The sequence below is a fragment of the Saccostrea cucullata genome, unplaced genomic scaffold (genome assembly GCF_032062105.1).
Source record: "Saccostrea cucullata isolate Sc308-1 unplaced genomic scaffold, CSIRO_AGI_Scuc_v1 ctg1, whole genome shotgun sequence".
NCBI classification, from domain to species: domain Eukaryota; kingdom Metazoa; phylum Mollusca; class Bivalvia; order Ostreida; family Ostreidae; genus Saccostrea; species Saccostrea cuccullata.
In genome coordinates, this window is record NW_026920581.1 from 551,929 (window position 1) to 568,728 (window position 16,800).

The 16,800-nt window shown below is 34.7% G+C and overlaps 1 protein-coding gene across 2 annotated transcripts in view; it reads right to left on the bottom strand.

Moving 5' to 3' along the window:
• The window catches only part of LOC134252066 (equilibrative nucleobase transporter 1-like), a 63,181-nt gene that overhangs the window by 25,108 nt on the left and 21,273 nt on the right, over positions 1-16,800 (bottom strand). For both annotated transcript variants that reach the window (XM_062734515.1, XM_062734509.1), the window contains exon 2: positions 5,026-5,482. In XM_062734515.1, coding sequence (XP_062590499.1) covers positions 5,026-5,482 — 457 coding nt within the window. The remainder of the gene's footprint in view (positions 1-5,025; positions 5,483-16,800) is intronic.

Sequence of the window (16,800 nt, forward strand, 5' to 3'; positions counted from 1 at the left end):
CAGCCGAGGATTGCCGACTGCAAAAAAACCTGCAAAGCAAACGATGTAGACCCAATACAGTGCAATCAAATATGCTCATATAAAATGCTTTCTATGTTAATACTAGATAGAATGTTCTATCGTTAAAAAGGTAAATGTCCTACGGACCCGGTTTAACGAAAGAATTCGTTCCTTTTATTCTCAATGTAGCAAAATAAACGCGGGCGATAAGTCGTACTCATTGCATTTACTACGAACAATCCAGGGAGTTCCGAATGTAAACATGGCAGGTAAATTTGAAGCGAGAGAAACTTTTGAGAAAATTGGTTGAATTTCCGTCTTTTTATGGATTATTTTTTGGGATAAAAAGCATATACAATCTCAAAAAGGTTTCTTAAATTAATTTGTAAGTTATTTTCAGTGCATATCCCTTTGTATTCTTCAAAATCGTTTCGGAGAGATTCTGCAATTATTTGTTACATTGCGAGTATTTGGGAGGTATTCTAACTGTGGTGAGGGCTTGTCCCCAGACACAGTTAGATTATTCTTAACTATGTTAATACAGGAGTAAAAGATTCCAGCCTTGCAGAAAAGATATACCGCTTCGTGTAAGACTTATCTATCCTCGTTTAAAACATTTTGTTATAATTTATAGTCAACTATAATTTTTCAATGCGATATCTGATCTTCTAGGGTTCTATAATTATAAAGAGTACCATCTTCAGATATCAGTCGAGGAGGCTTATCCCACGAGTCTGATATCTGAAGATGCACGAGTTCAAAAGGTACTCTATATGTTTTGTATCATTGTTACACTTGGGTTACCCATGATCTACCACTTCCAAGTTGATAGCATGAGATTCAACTGTATTCTCATGCACTTAGTTAACCATGATCTATTAAATTTCATTATGCTATATGACCAATGAAAATAGAGCACGTGATTCGAAAAGAATAGTGCGCTGTATTTCTTAAACTTTCTACCTTGCCCGTTTAAGTCTGAGCGCCATGGATGACGTTTGTGATTTTATGCTGTAGCAATTCGTAGATACGTTGGAAACTGAAATTATTATGGAAAATTCCTTAGATCAGTTAATCCTAACACTCCAAAAATGTGCAATTTAAACGTTCAACGATTGCCGCATTGGAAAATATCTACTTTTGACCGAGTTGTGTATGGATTCTCCAAATTACTAGATGCAAAAATTTAAATGCGTTTTGTTTTAAACTTTAAACTACCTATATGAAAACGGTTAAATTTTGGTTATAAACCATCATCAAAATCAAATCAACAGAAAATCTCTGATTTGATCTGCTTTGAAATAAGCGTTAAATCAGAAACCCAATTCTTAAGGCATTAAACAAAAGAGAGAATTGACATTGATTTTTTTTTTGTAACAGACAGCGTTGTCACTCAGTGTGATATAGCGAGTGAAGCAAAATTAAAAAAAAAAAAAAAAGAAGAAAAACTGTGCATCATAATTCTTTGACTATATACTGAATCATGTCTGACAGAAAATTAAGTCACGGAATACTATAATTCATAGTTGGATTTGCCAAAAAAAAACAATTATAAGTCTAGATGTTCAATAACATTTAGAAAGAAAACAACTTTAGCAATATGACAAAGAAAGAAACAACATTGCTTAAAAAAGAATCAAAGACAAAAAAAACAAAAACAAAAAATAACTCCAAAACAAAAGTGCTAATTTTTTAACGAAGCATTAAAAATCACAAACGAAACTTGATAAAAGTGTCATCTTGTAATTATTTTAATTTACCAGGTGATAGTAAATACAAAATTACAAAATGACAACTGCAACACAAATTAGAAAAAAAAGTACTTCGTGAATTATAGGAATACATTTGTATTAAAACTAAACAAATTTCATCAAAGGTTAAGAAATCCATACTCTAGGGGAATGTGTGCTCCTTGGAACACTAAAGCTGGAATACTCGACGTATATAAGATTTGTTTAGCAAAATTTTGAAGTATTTGTATAACATTTTCCGTGTTTTTTCTCGAATGAAGTCAATTATGATGCTTGTTTGCTTCCCCTCGAACCTAAAGAGTGATATACATGTAGTCTCAGCTATAGTAATGGTGACAGAATGCCATTAAATAGAAGTTCCGCTAATGAAAAGGAAGTGGATTTATTTCAGACGTCTTTCTCATTACATGCGCCGTTACAGGAAATGATGACTTATCTGAAAAAATTGCCCTTTTATAGAAATACAGAGGACAATGTGGTAATTCTTAAGATACAAATATACGCTTGTGTCCACTTAAAGCGTTCTTTATGCGCAAGTATTATCACATTTCTTTATCTGTTGGCACTGTAAAATTGATATGTCAATCATTTGTTTTGTCCACTCGAAATGACTACGTCTGCAAGTATCTAATTGTAAATGAGTATCGTTGCCAATGCGTGCGTTGACAATACTTCCTTTGGTTGATATTAGTGGTGTGGTATACCATATGCAAAAACCTTGGTACCAATGTTTACCATTGTTAACTTTTATTGGTTAATAATTCTGCAGATCAATTCACATTCGTAGCAGAATTGGTAACACTGTCTTTTGTTTATTAGAATCACCACCAAGATGGCTACCGGGACCGTTCATGATACCGCTACTGAAGTTACCTCATATAAATAATACCACTTTAGAGGAATTTCACAACTATTTAAGGGAGAATACTGTTGTTTCTACACAGTGTTGTACATTTGGTAGAAATGAATTATTTTGGCAAAAGAATATCACATAAAGACGTGTGTTCATTTTAAGTTATGACCATAAGAATCATTTCATTTTATAAAAGCAGTGCATCTTTAACTGAGTTTGCTATTTCTGAAAAAAATGTATTAAAAAAAACTAAACATTTGCCATTGATAACTATTGATTAATATTGGTGACCATTAACGATCAACGGGAACCATTATAAACCTTTGGCAACGTTAGAAAAGACTCTTGCTATTTCGTCATTAGTTTACAGTTTTAAGACAAATAATTGTTCCATAATGATTGCTTAACATTGGTGCCAAAGACAGTCAATGGCAAATCTATTTGTACCAATGGAATAATTGTGAACACACGCAATAACTCACCCTTCCTTCTTTTTAAGCTTGTATTTTTGTGTGTGTGAAATGTGACCAGCCACGCGTGCAAAATGTAGCAACGTATATGGGAACATACTGCTTTTGTTTGTATGTTTTAAAACATATATATCTTAGAGAAAATTTCACTCAAAAAGAAACGTCAGCACTTGTCAGTGGATGCTTGCTTTAATGTAGACGTGTACTCGGCACTGACGGCTTTTGAGCAGTGAGTGATTTAGCAGACTAGGACTGGTTTCCATGTCCCACATGAGGTTCGAACCCGCGACGTAAGGATCAACTCCTTAATCCGCTACACCGCATCACGCACATTTATTAGTATAATACTCGTATTTACTTATGATGATAAAATTTTTCAACACTGAGACGTTGCGTTACGTTACACTTTTACTTAAAACCAAAGTTATCTATAGTTATCAACAGTTTCCTTCAAAATTGAAGATGAATAGAGCTGTTAAATTTGTGTCAAATAGTCACAACTTTTAACAAAGAGGTAACGTTCTCTTTAAAATTAAAAAGGTGTTGAAATTCTATTGTGAATTCCCTAAAACTAGTGCAGTTTCAACGACAAAAATCCTTTTTTCTTTTAAATTTTCATAAAACATGCATGCAACATATACTAATTACTTGACATTTGCATTTTTATGCATTACTCTTTAACAATATTTTTTTAATGTTGCCCAGTCAAAATTTCTTTATAGAGGCATTCTTTTGAAAAAAAAAATTAATAAAAAAAATTTCAAACACACATTGTTTAAAATATTGTAGCAAATCTGTAAATATCGTTGAATAGTGTACTTGTTATGACGCAGAGAGTTTATAAGAAGTAGAATGATATCTTCGCTTTGTGCTGGTCTATCGTCCCAAGGGTGATCCCGTCTATTACTCCCGTGGGTATTCGACGATGGTAATGGTTAAAACACCGGGATCTTCGTGTGATGCAACATTTATGGTATGACACAGTGTAATGAAGTGGTAATGACATTGAGATCACAGCGTACTGTAATGGTTGTGATGCTAGGCTCTCTGCGTACTGTAATGGTTGTGATGCTAGGCTCTCTGCGTACTGTAATGGTTGTGATGCTAGGCTCTCTGCGTACTGTAATGGTTGTGATGCTAGGCTCTCTGCGTACTGTGATGGTTGTGATGCTAGGCTCTCTGCGTACTGTGATGGTTGTGTCGCTTAGGATCTCAGCGCACTGTAATGGTTGTGTTGCTTAGGATCTACGTGTACCATAAGGGTTATGACATTTTGATCCTTGAGTACTGTAATGATTGGGACGTTGGACTCTCCGCGTACTGTAATGGTTATGCTCTCTGGATGCTATTAGGGTTAAGACATTGGGCTCTCCGCGTTGTGTAATAGTTGTAATACTAACAACGCACTGGTTAAGAAACTGGGAAAAACGCGTATTGTAAATTGGTAAGTATGAAATTATTGCATTAATAAATTCTATTTCACTTAGTTATTGATGATCTATTATACCATGTCTGTGATTTATAAATCTATCCGTCTTCAGTGGTCTTTAACTCACAGTTTCACTTTTGAAAGTCTCATTAATATATTATGGTTTACTATATGCAATTCATTCTTATCAAGTTTTTAAAACGTTTTTGGATAAAAAGTAAAACCAAAATGGGAAATAATTTTCCATCATCAAATCTAAATATTGATTTTTTTTAAAATTAAAAGATTACGAGAAAAATAATTATGTAGAGTAAAAATAGCCTTCCAGAAATTGTCTTTTACACTAACAATAATTCCCCGGAAAAGGGTATATAAAAGATTTGTTGGGCTTATTTCGGAAATGCTCAGCAACTCTTTATGGAAAAGCAGTTAATAACTTCTGTACTGAATATTAACTCACTATTTCCAGTAGGGAAACTACGGCCATTACGCAATATCCTCTGAAAATAAACTTGTACTTACACTGTCAGAAGTCGACTCCGGGTTGTTCCATACTTATCCAAAAATATACCAACGGGCAAAATAAGAACGTTCCTGATTATAATGATAACGTCATACAAAAGGTTAAGACGATCTTCCTGTTCGTCACAGAAATACTGGGTACCATTAAATGGCAGGCGATTCTCAAAGTCCTGTGGGGCCAACGTAGTGGTAGAAGTGGTCCTGCAATTTGACCGCCGTCCATTTCTTGAACTGTCTTGAATAGTTTCACTCAGGCTCTGGCCGTTGGAAATATCCTCTTCTGAAAAGGTAACATTGCAAAGGTCCAAGAAGAAGGCGTCTCGCCTGAGGGTAACAGTCAGCCACACCCATCCGAATATCACCCCCGTGAAAAATAGGCACTCCAGCAGGGCCCAAACAAAAGTCACGTGTCGCTTGTTGCAACAGCAGGAATCCATCGTCTTCTCGCCAGTATGCACTGAAAATCAGGAACCACAGAAGTATGTTTATATGATTGTCAGTATTGATTTTTCCGGTTTCAAAGTTATCAAGGCAAAATAATTTATTATACTAGTAGTATATAGAAAAACACAAAGGAGATATTTTATGAAATACTGGAAAATGATAAATCTTGTTAACATTCACAGCTGAGGGATTATGTGGACGTTTTCTGCTTTCATTTTATTTTAACTTTTATCAGAAGGGGAGAATATATTTAATTTACTATAGTATTTGGTTGTTAAAATAGATATGATTTATATCGAACGAGTTTTTTTGGATTTTTTAGGTCACCTGAGTAAACTCAGGTGACCTATTGCTATCTGCTATCGCCCGTCGTCGTGTGTTAACATTTGAACATTTTCAGCTTCTTCTCTGCAACCTCTCAACTAATTTCCATCAAATTTGGCATAAAGCATCTATGGATGAAGAGAAACAAAAATTGTGAATTTTATGGTCCCTGCCCCCTGGGGCCTGAGGGGTGGGGCCAAAACCACTAAAATTAATGCAATCTTTAAAAATCTTCTTCTTTACTCCTGGACATCAAGCAGTCGAATTGTTGGAATGATTGTAATTAGCATTGAGTCCTCTGCCAAAATTGTGAAATTCATGGCCCCTGGGTCAGGGGTTTTAGTGCTAGGGCGGGGCTATATAGATTATATAGTGAAAATGCATCATTTCTTTGAAAATCTTCTCCTCTGCTCCTGGGCAGTAAATAAACTAACTAAATACATAGTAATGATAAGCAAGAATGGCTCTTTCAAAATTGTAAATTTTGTGGCCCCAGGGTTTGGGGTATTGATGTTAGGGGGGAGGGGGCTCCATTGATTATATAGTGAAAATACATTAATTCTTTGAAAATCTTCTTCTCTGCTTCTTCCAAAATTATGAACTTCACGGCCCCAGGGTCAGGGGTTCTGGTGTTAGGGCCGGGTTCTATTGATTACATAGTAAAAATGCAGAAATTCTTTGAAAATCTTCTTCTCTGCTCCTGGGTATCAAGCAGATGAACTACCTTTATAGCTATGATGAGCAAGGGTCCTTCTTTCAGAATTGTGAATTTCAGGGTCCCTGGTTCAGGGGTACCATAGAGAGGGGTGCTCTGCTTATAAACTGAAAATGAATTGTTTAAAATCTGCTCCTTGGTTTTAATCAAACAATTTTGATAAGCAAGGGTGCCTTTTCCAAAATTGTGCAATGTGTGGACCTAGGATCAGGGGTTCATTTTGTGGTAGGGCACTACTGATTATTGCTGAATAGTAAACTCAGGTGACCTATTGCTATCTATTTTCGTACATCGTTCTTCAATCGGTCATAAACTTTTGAACATTTTCAGCTTCTTCTCTGGATCCACTGAGCCAATTTCAACTAATTTTGGCATGTAACATCTATGGGTGAGGGGGAACAAAAATTTTGAAATTCATGCCCCTGCCCCCCCCCCTTCCCTTGGGGCCTGAGGGGTGGGTCAAAAACCACTAAAATAAATGCAATCTTTAACAAGAGGCCCAGGGGCCACATCGCTCACCTGAGCAAATCGGCTAGGAAAAAACACAAATCAGATCAGAACTGAAAAGTTTACTGAAAGGGGGGGGGGGGGGGGGGGCTTGAATTTAATACTACTTTAGAATGCCTTCATATTAATACAGCATATGACTTTGCTGTTCTTGATAAAAGGATTTTTTAAAAACATTTTCTTCCTATACTATCACTAATCATTGCTTTGAAGTACTTGAGAAGACGATTTTCCTGTAAATTCCTATGTAAAACTTTGATCAGCCATTGTGGCCCCACCCTACCTCCGGCGGGGGTCATGATTTGTACAAACTTGAATTTACACTACGTGAGGATGCTTCCACCTGAGTTTCATCTTTCCTGGCCCAGTGGTTCTTGAGAAGAAGATTTTGAAAGATTTTCCCTATATACTCCTATGTAAAAATTTGATCGGCCATTGTGGCCCCACCTTACCCCCAGGGGTCATGATTTTGACAAACTTGAATCTACACTACCTGAGCATGCTTCCATATAAATATGATGAATTATGGCTTTGTCATTCTTGAGAAGAAGATTTTTAAAGAAATTTCCTATATATTTCTATGTAAAACTTTGGTCGGCCATTTTGGCCCCGCCCTACCCCCGGGGGTCATGATTTGAACAAACTTGAATCTACACTACCTGAGCATGCTTCCATATAAATATGATGAATTATGGCTTTGTCATTCTTGAGAAGAAGTTTTTTAAAGAATTTTCCTATATATTTCTATGTAAAACTTTGGTCGGCCATTTTGGTCCTGCCCTACCCCCGGGGGTCATGATTTGAACAAAATTGAATCTACACTACCTGAGCATGCTTCCATATAAATATGATGAATTATGGCTTTGTCATTCTTGAGAAGAAGATTTTTAAAGAATTTTCTTATATATTTCTATGTAAAACTTTGGTCGGCCATTGTGGCCTCGCCCTTCCCCCGGGGGTCATGATTTGAAAAAACTTGAATCTACACTACCTGAGGATGTTTCTCCATAAGTTTCATCTTTCCTGGCACAGTGGTTCTTGAGAAGAAGATTTTTAAAATATGCCACCAAATTTTCATTTATTCCCAATTATCTCCCCTTGAATGAGGGCGTGGCCCTTCATTTGTACAAACTTGAATCCCCTTCACCAAGGAAACTTTGTGGCAAGTTTGGTTGAAATTGGCCCAGCGGTTCTTGAAAAGAAGTCGAAAATGTAAAAAGTTTACAGACAGACTGACAGACGGACAGACAGACGGACGCTGGACAAAATGTGATCAGAAAAGCTCACTTGAGTTTTCAGCTCAGGTGAGCTAAAAATCTTCTTTACTCCTGGACATCAAGCAGTCAAACTGTTGGCATGATTGTAATCAGTATTGAGTCCTCTACCAAAATTGTGAATTTTTGGCCCCAGGGTCAGGGGTTCTAGTGCTAGGGCAAAGCTATATAGATTATATAGTGAAAATGCATTATTTCTTTAAAAATCTTCTCCTCTGACCATGGATATTACCTTATTTCCGTTTTTTTCGCGATGATCTATTTTTCGCTTTTCCTGCGATAATTTTTAATTCGCAAAATATAAAAAACGCAGAAAAAACATATACCATTTTTATAAAAAAAAAAATCTTCAATCGTAAAAAATAACACGCAAAATAATCAAAGTACTGAAAGTACTCATGGGAGTTAAACATGGTGTAAAATAAAATCTTTGAGGTTAAGTGAGTAAACAATATTATCATTTCAAATACAGACAACTGTTCCAGATTTTTTTGTGTTGCAACAATCTTGAGAAACACAGTCAGAGACATTGAATAGCAAAAAAAAAAACAAAAAAAAAACGCATGGGCCATAATGCTTGCCTGCCTACATTAGTCCCTTTTTTATACCCCGTGCTTTAAAAGCGGGAGGGTATTCATTAATCGGGATGTCCGTCCATCTGTTTGTTATGCTTTAGGTATACCCATCTCTTATCCGCAACTCCTCTTACACCACTGAATGAAATTTTCATAGAATCTTTATTGCCGTTGTGCAACTTCTGTTACTTTTTCATCCTACACATATTTTGGGTTTCCCATTGCAAAACATGGACACTGCCATTATATTGATATTAGAGGCGGTTGATCATTTACATAATTCACTGCTCACAGTACCTCTAGTTCATCTTCAAATATGTAATATATTTTTCCTTGGCACCTTTACCCATGTGTTATGAAAATTTGAGTTTCACAGGAATAATATCAATGTTGATAAAATGTGGATTTTCACACAGCATCCTTTTAAGAGCTAACAGGTTTGTTATATTAAACTTCTTCCATTACACGAAGTCAATATTGAACATGGAGTACGTCAGAACTTAATTTTTTTTATAATTGTGAAGAAAAAAGCATTACCAAGTTAAAAAACAAATATTTGATGATCAAATATAAAAACAGTGCTATATGTGAGAGTTTTTGTGCGTACAAATTATCTGGTATGTAAATGAGGTTTTCCCTTTTTTTTAAAATATACTTTATTTCGTTGTTTTTAATCGCGATTCTACGAAAACATCGGTGTCCGTTTTTGGTTTTAACATTTATAACAGAGTACTAGATTTACCGCTTTTTGGCAGGTGATACTGCTGATTTAGTAATAAATACGCATGTTTCCTAAAGTTTTTATGCATTAATGAATTTATTTAAACCAAGAAAATGTTCATGAAAAATTTGAATAAATTCTGTGCACTGGTAAAAAAGACATTGCTAAAAATGCAAAATCCGGGACCATCGGGAGTCGGGATTCGGGAAGACTAGTTTTACCGCTAGCCGTCAGTATGTAGAGTTGTCGTTCGCATCTCTTTCAGTGTTTATAGATGACGCTACACTAAAAATGAGTTCCTTTACGAAAAACTTTAATTTAAGGTTATTTATAATTTAGTTTTACTTTGAACGAAATCTAATATTCAAAATAAGATTACTTTATCATTACATTTACTTACATTTCAAATTATGAAAATTAGATCAATTCAGGAAAAAATGACATGAACTATTTGCGGCGGATGTTTATGCATGTTTTCTGTTGAATATCATCGGAGTAAATTGGTCGACTCAGTAGCCTCGCTTTCGGCTCTATGTAATCAACACAAATTACTGCGCATGTTAAATGCGTGATGACCAAGGGAGATTGAACATAGTTCAACTCCCAAAAACTGTACAAATATACCCTTTTTTCGCAAAATTTCCAACGCGCGAAAAAAAAACGAATAAACGGTAAACAAACTAACTAAGTATAAAGTTATGATGACCAAGAATGCCTCTTCTAAAATTGTAGATTTCATAGCCCCCGGGTCAGGGGTTCTGGTGTTAGGGCGGGGTTCTATTTATTATAAAGGGAAAATGCATAAATTCTTTGAAAATCTTTTTCTTTGCTCCTGGGTATTAAATAAACTTACCAAGTACAAAGTGATGAGCAAGAATGTCTCTTTCAAAATTGTGAATTTCATGGCCCCTGGGTTGGGAGTTCTGGTGTTAGGGCTGGGCTTTATTGATAATTTAAAGAATATACATTTATTCTTTCAATATTTTCTTCTCTGTTCCTGGGTATTAAATAAACTTACCAAGTATATGATTACCTGGTATGCTGAAAAAGAGTGTCTCTTCCAAAATTGTGAATTTTATGGCCCCTAGGTTGAGGTTCTTGTGTTTGGATGAGGCTGTATTGATTATATAGTGAAAATGCATGAATTCTTTGAAAATCTTCAATCTCCTCTGCACATGTGCATTAAACCAATGATCTATGTACAAAGTTATGATGAGCAAGAATGATATGTCTCTTTCAAAATTGTGAATTTCATGGCCCCTGGGTTGGGGGTTCTGGTGTTAGGACTGGGCTTTATTGATAATATAGTGAATATACATTTATTCTTTAAAAAATCTTCTTCTCTGCTCCTGGGTATTAAATGAACTTACTTAGTACATGATTATGTTGAACAAGAGTGTCTCTTCCAAAATTATGAATTTCGGGGCCCCTGGGTCAGGGGATCAGGTGTTAGGGCGGAACTCTAATGATTATATAGTAAAAATGCATGATTTTTTGAAAATCTTTTCGTTTGCTCCTGGGTATTATGCCAATGATCTAAGTACATATTTATGATGAAGAAACGTGCCTCTTCCAAAATGATGATGAAATAAAATTTATAAAATTTCCAAAAATTTGAAATATGTGGCCTCAGGGTCAGTGGCTCCTGTGGGAAGGGGTGCACAACTGGTGGTTGTTACATGATACTCTGGTGACCTATAAGGCCCGTGGGCCTCTTGTTTATCATAGCATTGTTTTAATTTTTCCAATATTAATCCTCGTTTATAGCATCCTTGCTTTGACTCAAACTCATAGTATCGTTACAATTGCGGAATACATGTATAAAGAATGTTGATAAAATGGGTAATATCCACTATTAATATGCATCAAATCAACAAATAAAACGTTAGTTTTCAATATTGCTGTTTGTATTTTCCATTTGTACAATTTCTTTATTTACCTAATACCAATGAATTACAATAAACATTAATTTAAAGAAATTTTTATGCCAAAAATTCACTCAGTTTGAATTTATCCTCAGTTTGTATCAATGATGCTTAACACAATGTGCTTTGGCATAATTGTATTGTGCATTAAATTAGTCATTACTTTCATAAACGACTAAATTTCGATAATTCCTTTCGTTTACAGTGTATTTTATTCCTACAAATCAATAAAATTTATTCAGTTTTGCACTGATCATGAAATTCTCTTAGTCATGAGCAAGTTTATTTCGTGCGAACATCTAATGTTTCCTTTGTAATTAGCCAAACAATGTCTGCAGTATAGACGTATAGACGGAAAGTCATGATCAAGACTACAGTAAAATTGAAGCAAAGCATCAAATCGGTCGTAAGCAAAATTTATCATTTCAAAAAGCACATTCACAATTTTAAAAGCATCCATGCAAGGAATGCACAAGGTAACTGATCATTTTTTTTTATTTCAGGCTGTCTTTAATGCAAAATGGTTAAAACAAGAGGCCCACGGGCCTTATAGGTCACCTGAGAATCATGTAACAACTTTCAAACAATGGAATTTGGTTTGTGTTTTAAACCAGAGGCCATGAAATTCACAATTTTGAAAGAGGCACCGTTGCTTATCATAATTATACACTTAGCAAACTTACTCTAGTTACTTAAATACCCAGAGATAGATCAAAGTAATAAAGAGAAAATGCATTTCCACTTTGTAACCAGTTTTGCACCCAACCCCACAGGAACCACATATTTCAAAATTTTATCATAAATGATTTATTAATACCAAAGAGCAGATTTCAAAGCATTAATTTATTTTCAGACTATGTAACCCCCCCCCCCCCCCGATACCCCTGACCCAGGGGGCATGAAATTAACCATTTTGCTTGATGCAGCTTTCTTCATCATAAATATATATACTTACCAATTAGCAAAGAAAAATATTTTCAAAGAATTCATGCATTTTCACAATATAATCATTAAAGCCCCGCCCTAACACCAGAACATCTGACCCCCGGGCCATGAAATTGACAATTTTGGAAGAGGCATCCTTCCTAATCATAATAGTTTATTGGTTTAATACCCAGGAGCAATGACGAAGATTTTCAAAGAATCAATGTATTTTTACTATATAATCAATAGAGCTCCGCCCTAACACCAGAAACTCCTAAACCAGGGGCCATAAAATTCACAATTCTTGAAGAAACACTCTTAGTCTAACTCATCATAATATACTTAGTTAGGAGCAAAGAAGGAGATTTTTAAAGAATTAATGTATTTTCAGTATATACCAGGTAATCCACCCCCCCCCCCCCCCCCTTTCACCAAAACCCCTGACCCAGGGGCCATCCAATTCATAAACATGGTTGAGGCACTCTTGTTGATAATAACTATGTAGTAGGTTAATTTATTTAATACCCAGGAGCAGAGGATAATGATTTTTGAAGGAATTAATGCATTTTCACTATATGATCAATAGAGCCCTGTCCTAACACCATAATCCATGACTCAGGGGCCATGAAATTCACAATTTTGAAAGAAGTACTCTTGCTCATCATAACTAGATTCTTAGGAAGTTTGTTTAATACCAAGGAGCAAAGAAGAAGATTTTTAAAGAATTAATGTATTTTCACTAGATAATCAATAGAGCCCCACCCTAACACCAGAACCCCTGACCCAGGGGCCATGAAATTCAAATTTTTTTAAGAGGTACTCTTGGTTATCATAGCTATGTACTTCATTATTTTGTTTAATACCCAGGAGCAGAGGAGAAGATTTCAAAGAATTAATGTATTTTCACTATATAATCAATAGAGCCCCGCCCTAACACCATAACCCCTGACCCAGGGGCCATGAAATTCACAATTATTGAAGAGGTACTCTTGCTCATCATAACTATGTTCTTGGTTAGTTTGTTTAATACCAAGGAGCAGAGGAGAAGGTTTTCAAAGAAATAGTGAACTTTTACTATATGATCTATATAGCCCCATCCTAACACCAGAACCCCTGACCCAGGGGCCATGAATTTCACAATTTTGGTAGAGAACTCAATGCTGATTACAATCATGCCAACAGTTTGACTGCTTGATGTCCATGAGTAAAGAAGAAGATTTTTACAGATTGCACTATTTTTAGTGGTTTTGGCCCCACCCCTCAGGCCCCAGGGGGGAGGGACCACGAAATTCAAAATTTTTGTTTCCCTTCACCAATAGATGCTGTATACCAAATTTGGTTGAAATTGGTTCGGTTGTTCCAGAGAAGAAGCTAAAAATGTTCAAAAGTTTACGAACGACGTACGACGACGGACAAAAACAGATAGCAATAGATCACCTGAGTTTACTCAGGTGGCCTAAAAATAAATAAATAAATAGAAATTTTAGTGCATTTGCTTATCAAATGGATTCATCGATGATATAAAATCGATGATAAATGGTAAGAATTTATTGTCATCAAAATGAAGATGTAGGCCTATGGCACGCCGATTGGTTCAAAATTATTTTCTGCACAACGATCACGATTTTATACACGAGCTAGAAGAAAAATATACACGAGTAAAATAAAAATGCACGTATCGGTAAAAATTGCACATAGTTTAAAAGATTTTTACACAAACATATCGAAAAATACACGAATCCGAAATTTTTTACACGATTAAAGGGTTTAATATGCACAAACAAAAATCGAAAATTGCACGAGCAGAGGAAACTAAAAATTACACAAACAATTTTACTGCGCATACAGCTGCGCATATCATTACTATGCACATAGAATATTCATAGTGTTCTTGGTTTTCTGTACTCTTTATCTCTTCGTGTATGCTAAGCTGAATGTTATCGAGAATGGAAGTTGCTTTTTTACAATCCGATTTCAGATGAAGTGTTTCCATCTGATCTACGCGAGAGTATTTAAAAGCTTTTTGAAATTACTATGTTTTTCTAATATTGACCGAGATCAAGGATGTATTATATGATGCGGACAAAATTGTAACAAGAATGAATCGGTACGTTTGTGCTACAATGCGGGGTAAAAAAAAAAAAAAGTACCATTGCGTATGATGCACTCGACTCCGAACTAAAAGTACCTAACAATGAAAGTACAGTACGGCTGACAAGGATCTTGATTTTAAAAAATCATTTGAGGAGATTTTTCCCCATTTCGGAATAGGAAATTAAATATTCAGTTGGCTGGATATATATAAATGTGTACATTTTTAAATTTAAAAAGTGAGGATTACCTTAGATGTACACAACGTATTTTTAATGTCAAACATAAAAACATTTTATTTCTATTTACATATGCATCCAAACTTATAAAATATCCTATATCAATTTTGGTTGAATATCTGTAGCCTACTTTTTGTTATGATTTTTTCCATGATATTTCATATTTTCAGTTATAAACTTCGAAATAGAAGCAAGATATTTCTTGTAAGCGTTGCCCTCATTCGTAATGGCGATTACTTGATAAATGTTTTCATTTTTAATAAAAAAGGACCAGATAAACGGGGAATATACTTATATACTCTATGCACATGCGCTTTTGTGTTTTGTTAATTAAATTTGTCCAAATGAAATAACAAAACTCTACTCAAATAATCCTGGCTATGGAAAAACACATGATCAGTGGCGGACCTGGCTCGTGGATAATTGGAGTCCCAATATAAATTTATTTAAATTTCAAATCGTTGGACCATAATGACACACCAAGACTTTTAAAACATTGTGAATTACTAAATACATTTACATACAATGCTACACATAAATAAAATGGGAATGGATACTGCAGTTTGATAATAAATGGAAAGAATATAGAACTTGTTTTATCATTCTTGAAAAATGCAAATAAATCATGTTCCAAATAGAGCACAGTTTTTGCAAATATTTTCAAAGACAACAAATTCTCTTTACATGTAGAATTCGTATTCATAAAATTTAAATAATTTATTATTTCCCAAACACTAAATTTAAGTTTTTTATAATAACACTTTTCAATCCAAATCTATGGCCATTATAACAAGAACATGACTGTATAATCATAAAATGAAATTAATCGGCAAACGGGCCTGTAGAATTCCCCCCTCCTCCCTACTTTTTTCTGAGTATTATAGACTTTGCAACATGTGCAGTAAATTTTCCTTATGCTGGTTGACCCCCTAACCTTCAATTTTTAAATGTTGTTAGGTCGAGCGCAAATTCCAGGATATGGACGGTTAATTACAATATTTATCGTTATACATGTTATAGTTTTACGTTGAATTGCAATCCTGATTTCGATTGACTACTTCATGTACGCTTAAATTCATAGAAAATTATTTCAGCCAGTAGCATCAGGAGGGGCATATCCCTCCCCCTTTTCGTTTTCTTTTCTTTGAATAGGTAAAATGTTTGCCAAACTCGATAAAAAACATAACATATTAAGCTTAAATTCACATAACTAAAACGACTACAATTTACATACAATTTTCTACATTTACATGGATATTTATGAAATCACTACACATTGTTCAAAATTAAAGACTGCATGTTCTACTTTGTCACATACATAGTTATATAAAAAAAATTAATAATTATATTTGATCGTTTCAATATAAAACTTAAAGTTGCGCAATTATTTGCCTTATTTTTATTTTTTTGTTTATTTCCAAAAAGTTTTCTGTCAAATTCCACAACCCAGATGATCGCAACAATGCTTCAAAATCTCTGTATGAATTTAGTAATCCTTAATCAAAAGGTATTATGGATGTGTCAGATAACTATAAATCGATTAGCGTACAGGTGTTTTGCATTCCTTCACCAGCAGGGAGGGTTCTCTCTAAATGAAAAGGTCACGCATCCACGTCCTCAATTATTACAGACGTACACACAGTGGGTGGTGGAGGAGAAGAGTTTTATTTGTTGTTAACTGGCCTGTATTACATCACATGCTGTTTTTATTAATTTTAATGAAGACCTTTACTATATCAATATTTTACACTTTCAAAAGAAATTGCTATATAGACAATAATAGAGGAATGACACAATTTAAAAATCTAACAATTAAACACACAACTGGTAATATGCATCCCTTTTACGTTATTTATACATGTGTAGAATGTTTTTAATCGGGGGTGTTCACATTCCATACTTAAGATTGTGTGTAAATTTATACATGTATAAAACACATTGTACATATTCTTGAGAGTCTAGCGGAATTCCAAAAGACTGAATCCTTTTTAAAAAGATTAGATAAATATTACTAACACGTTACTAATTTATAGGTA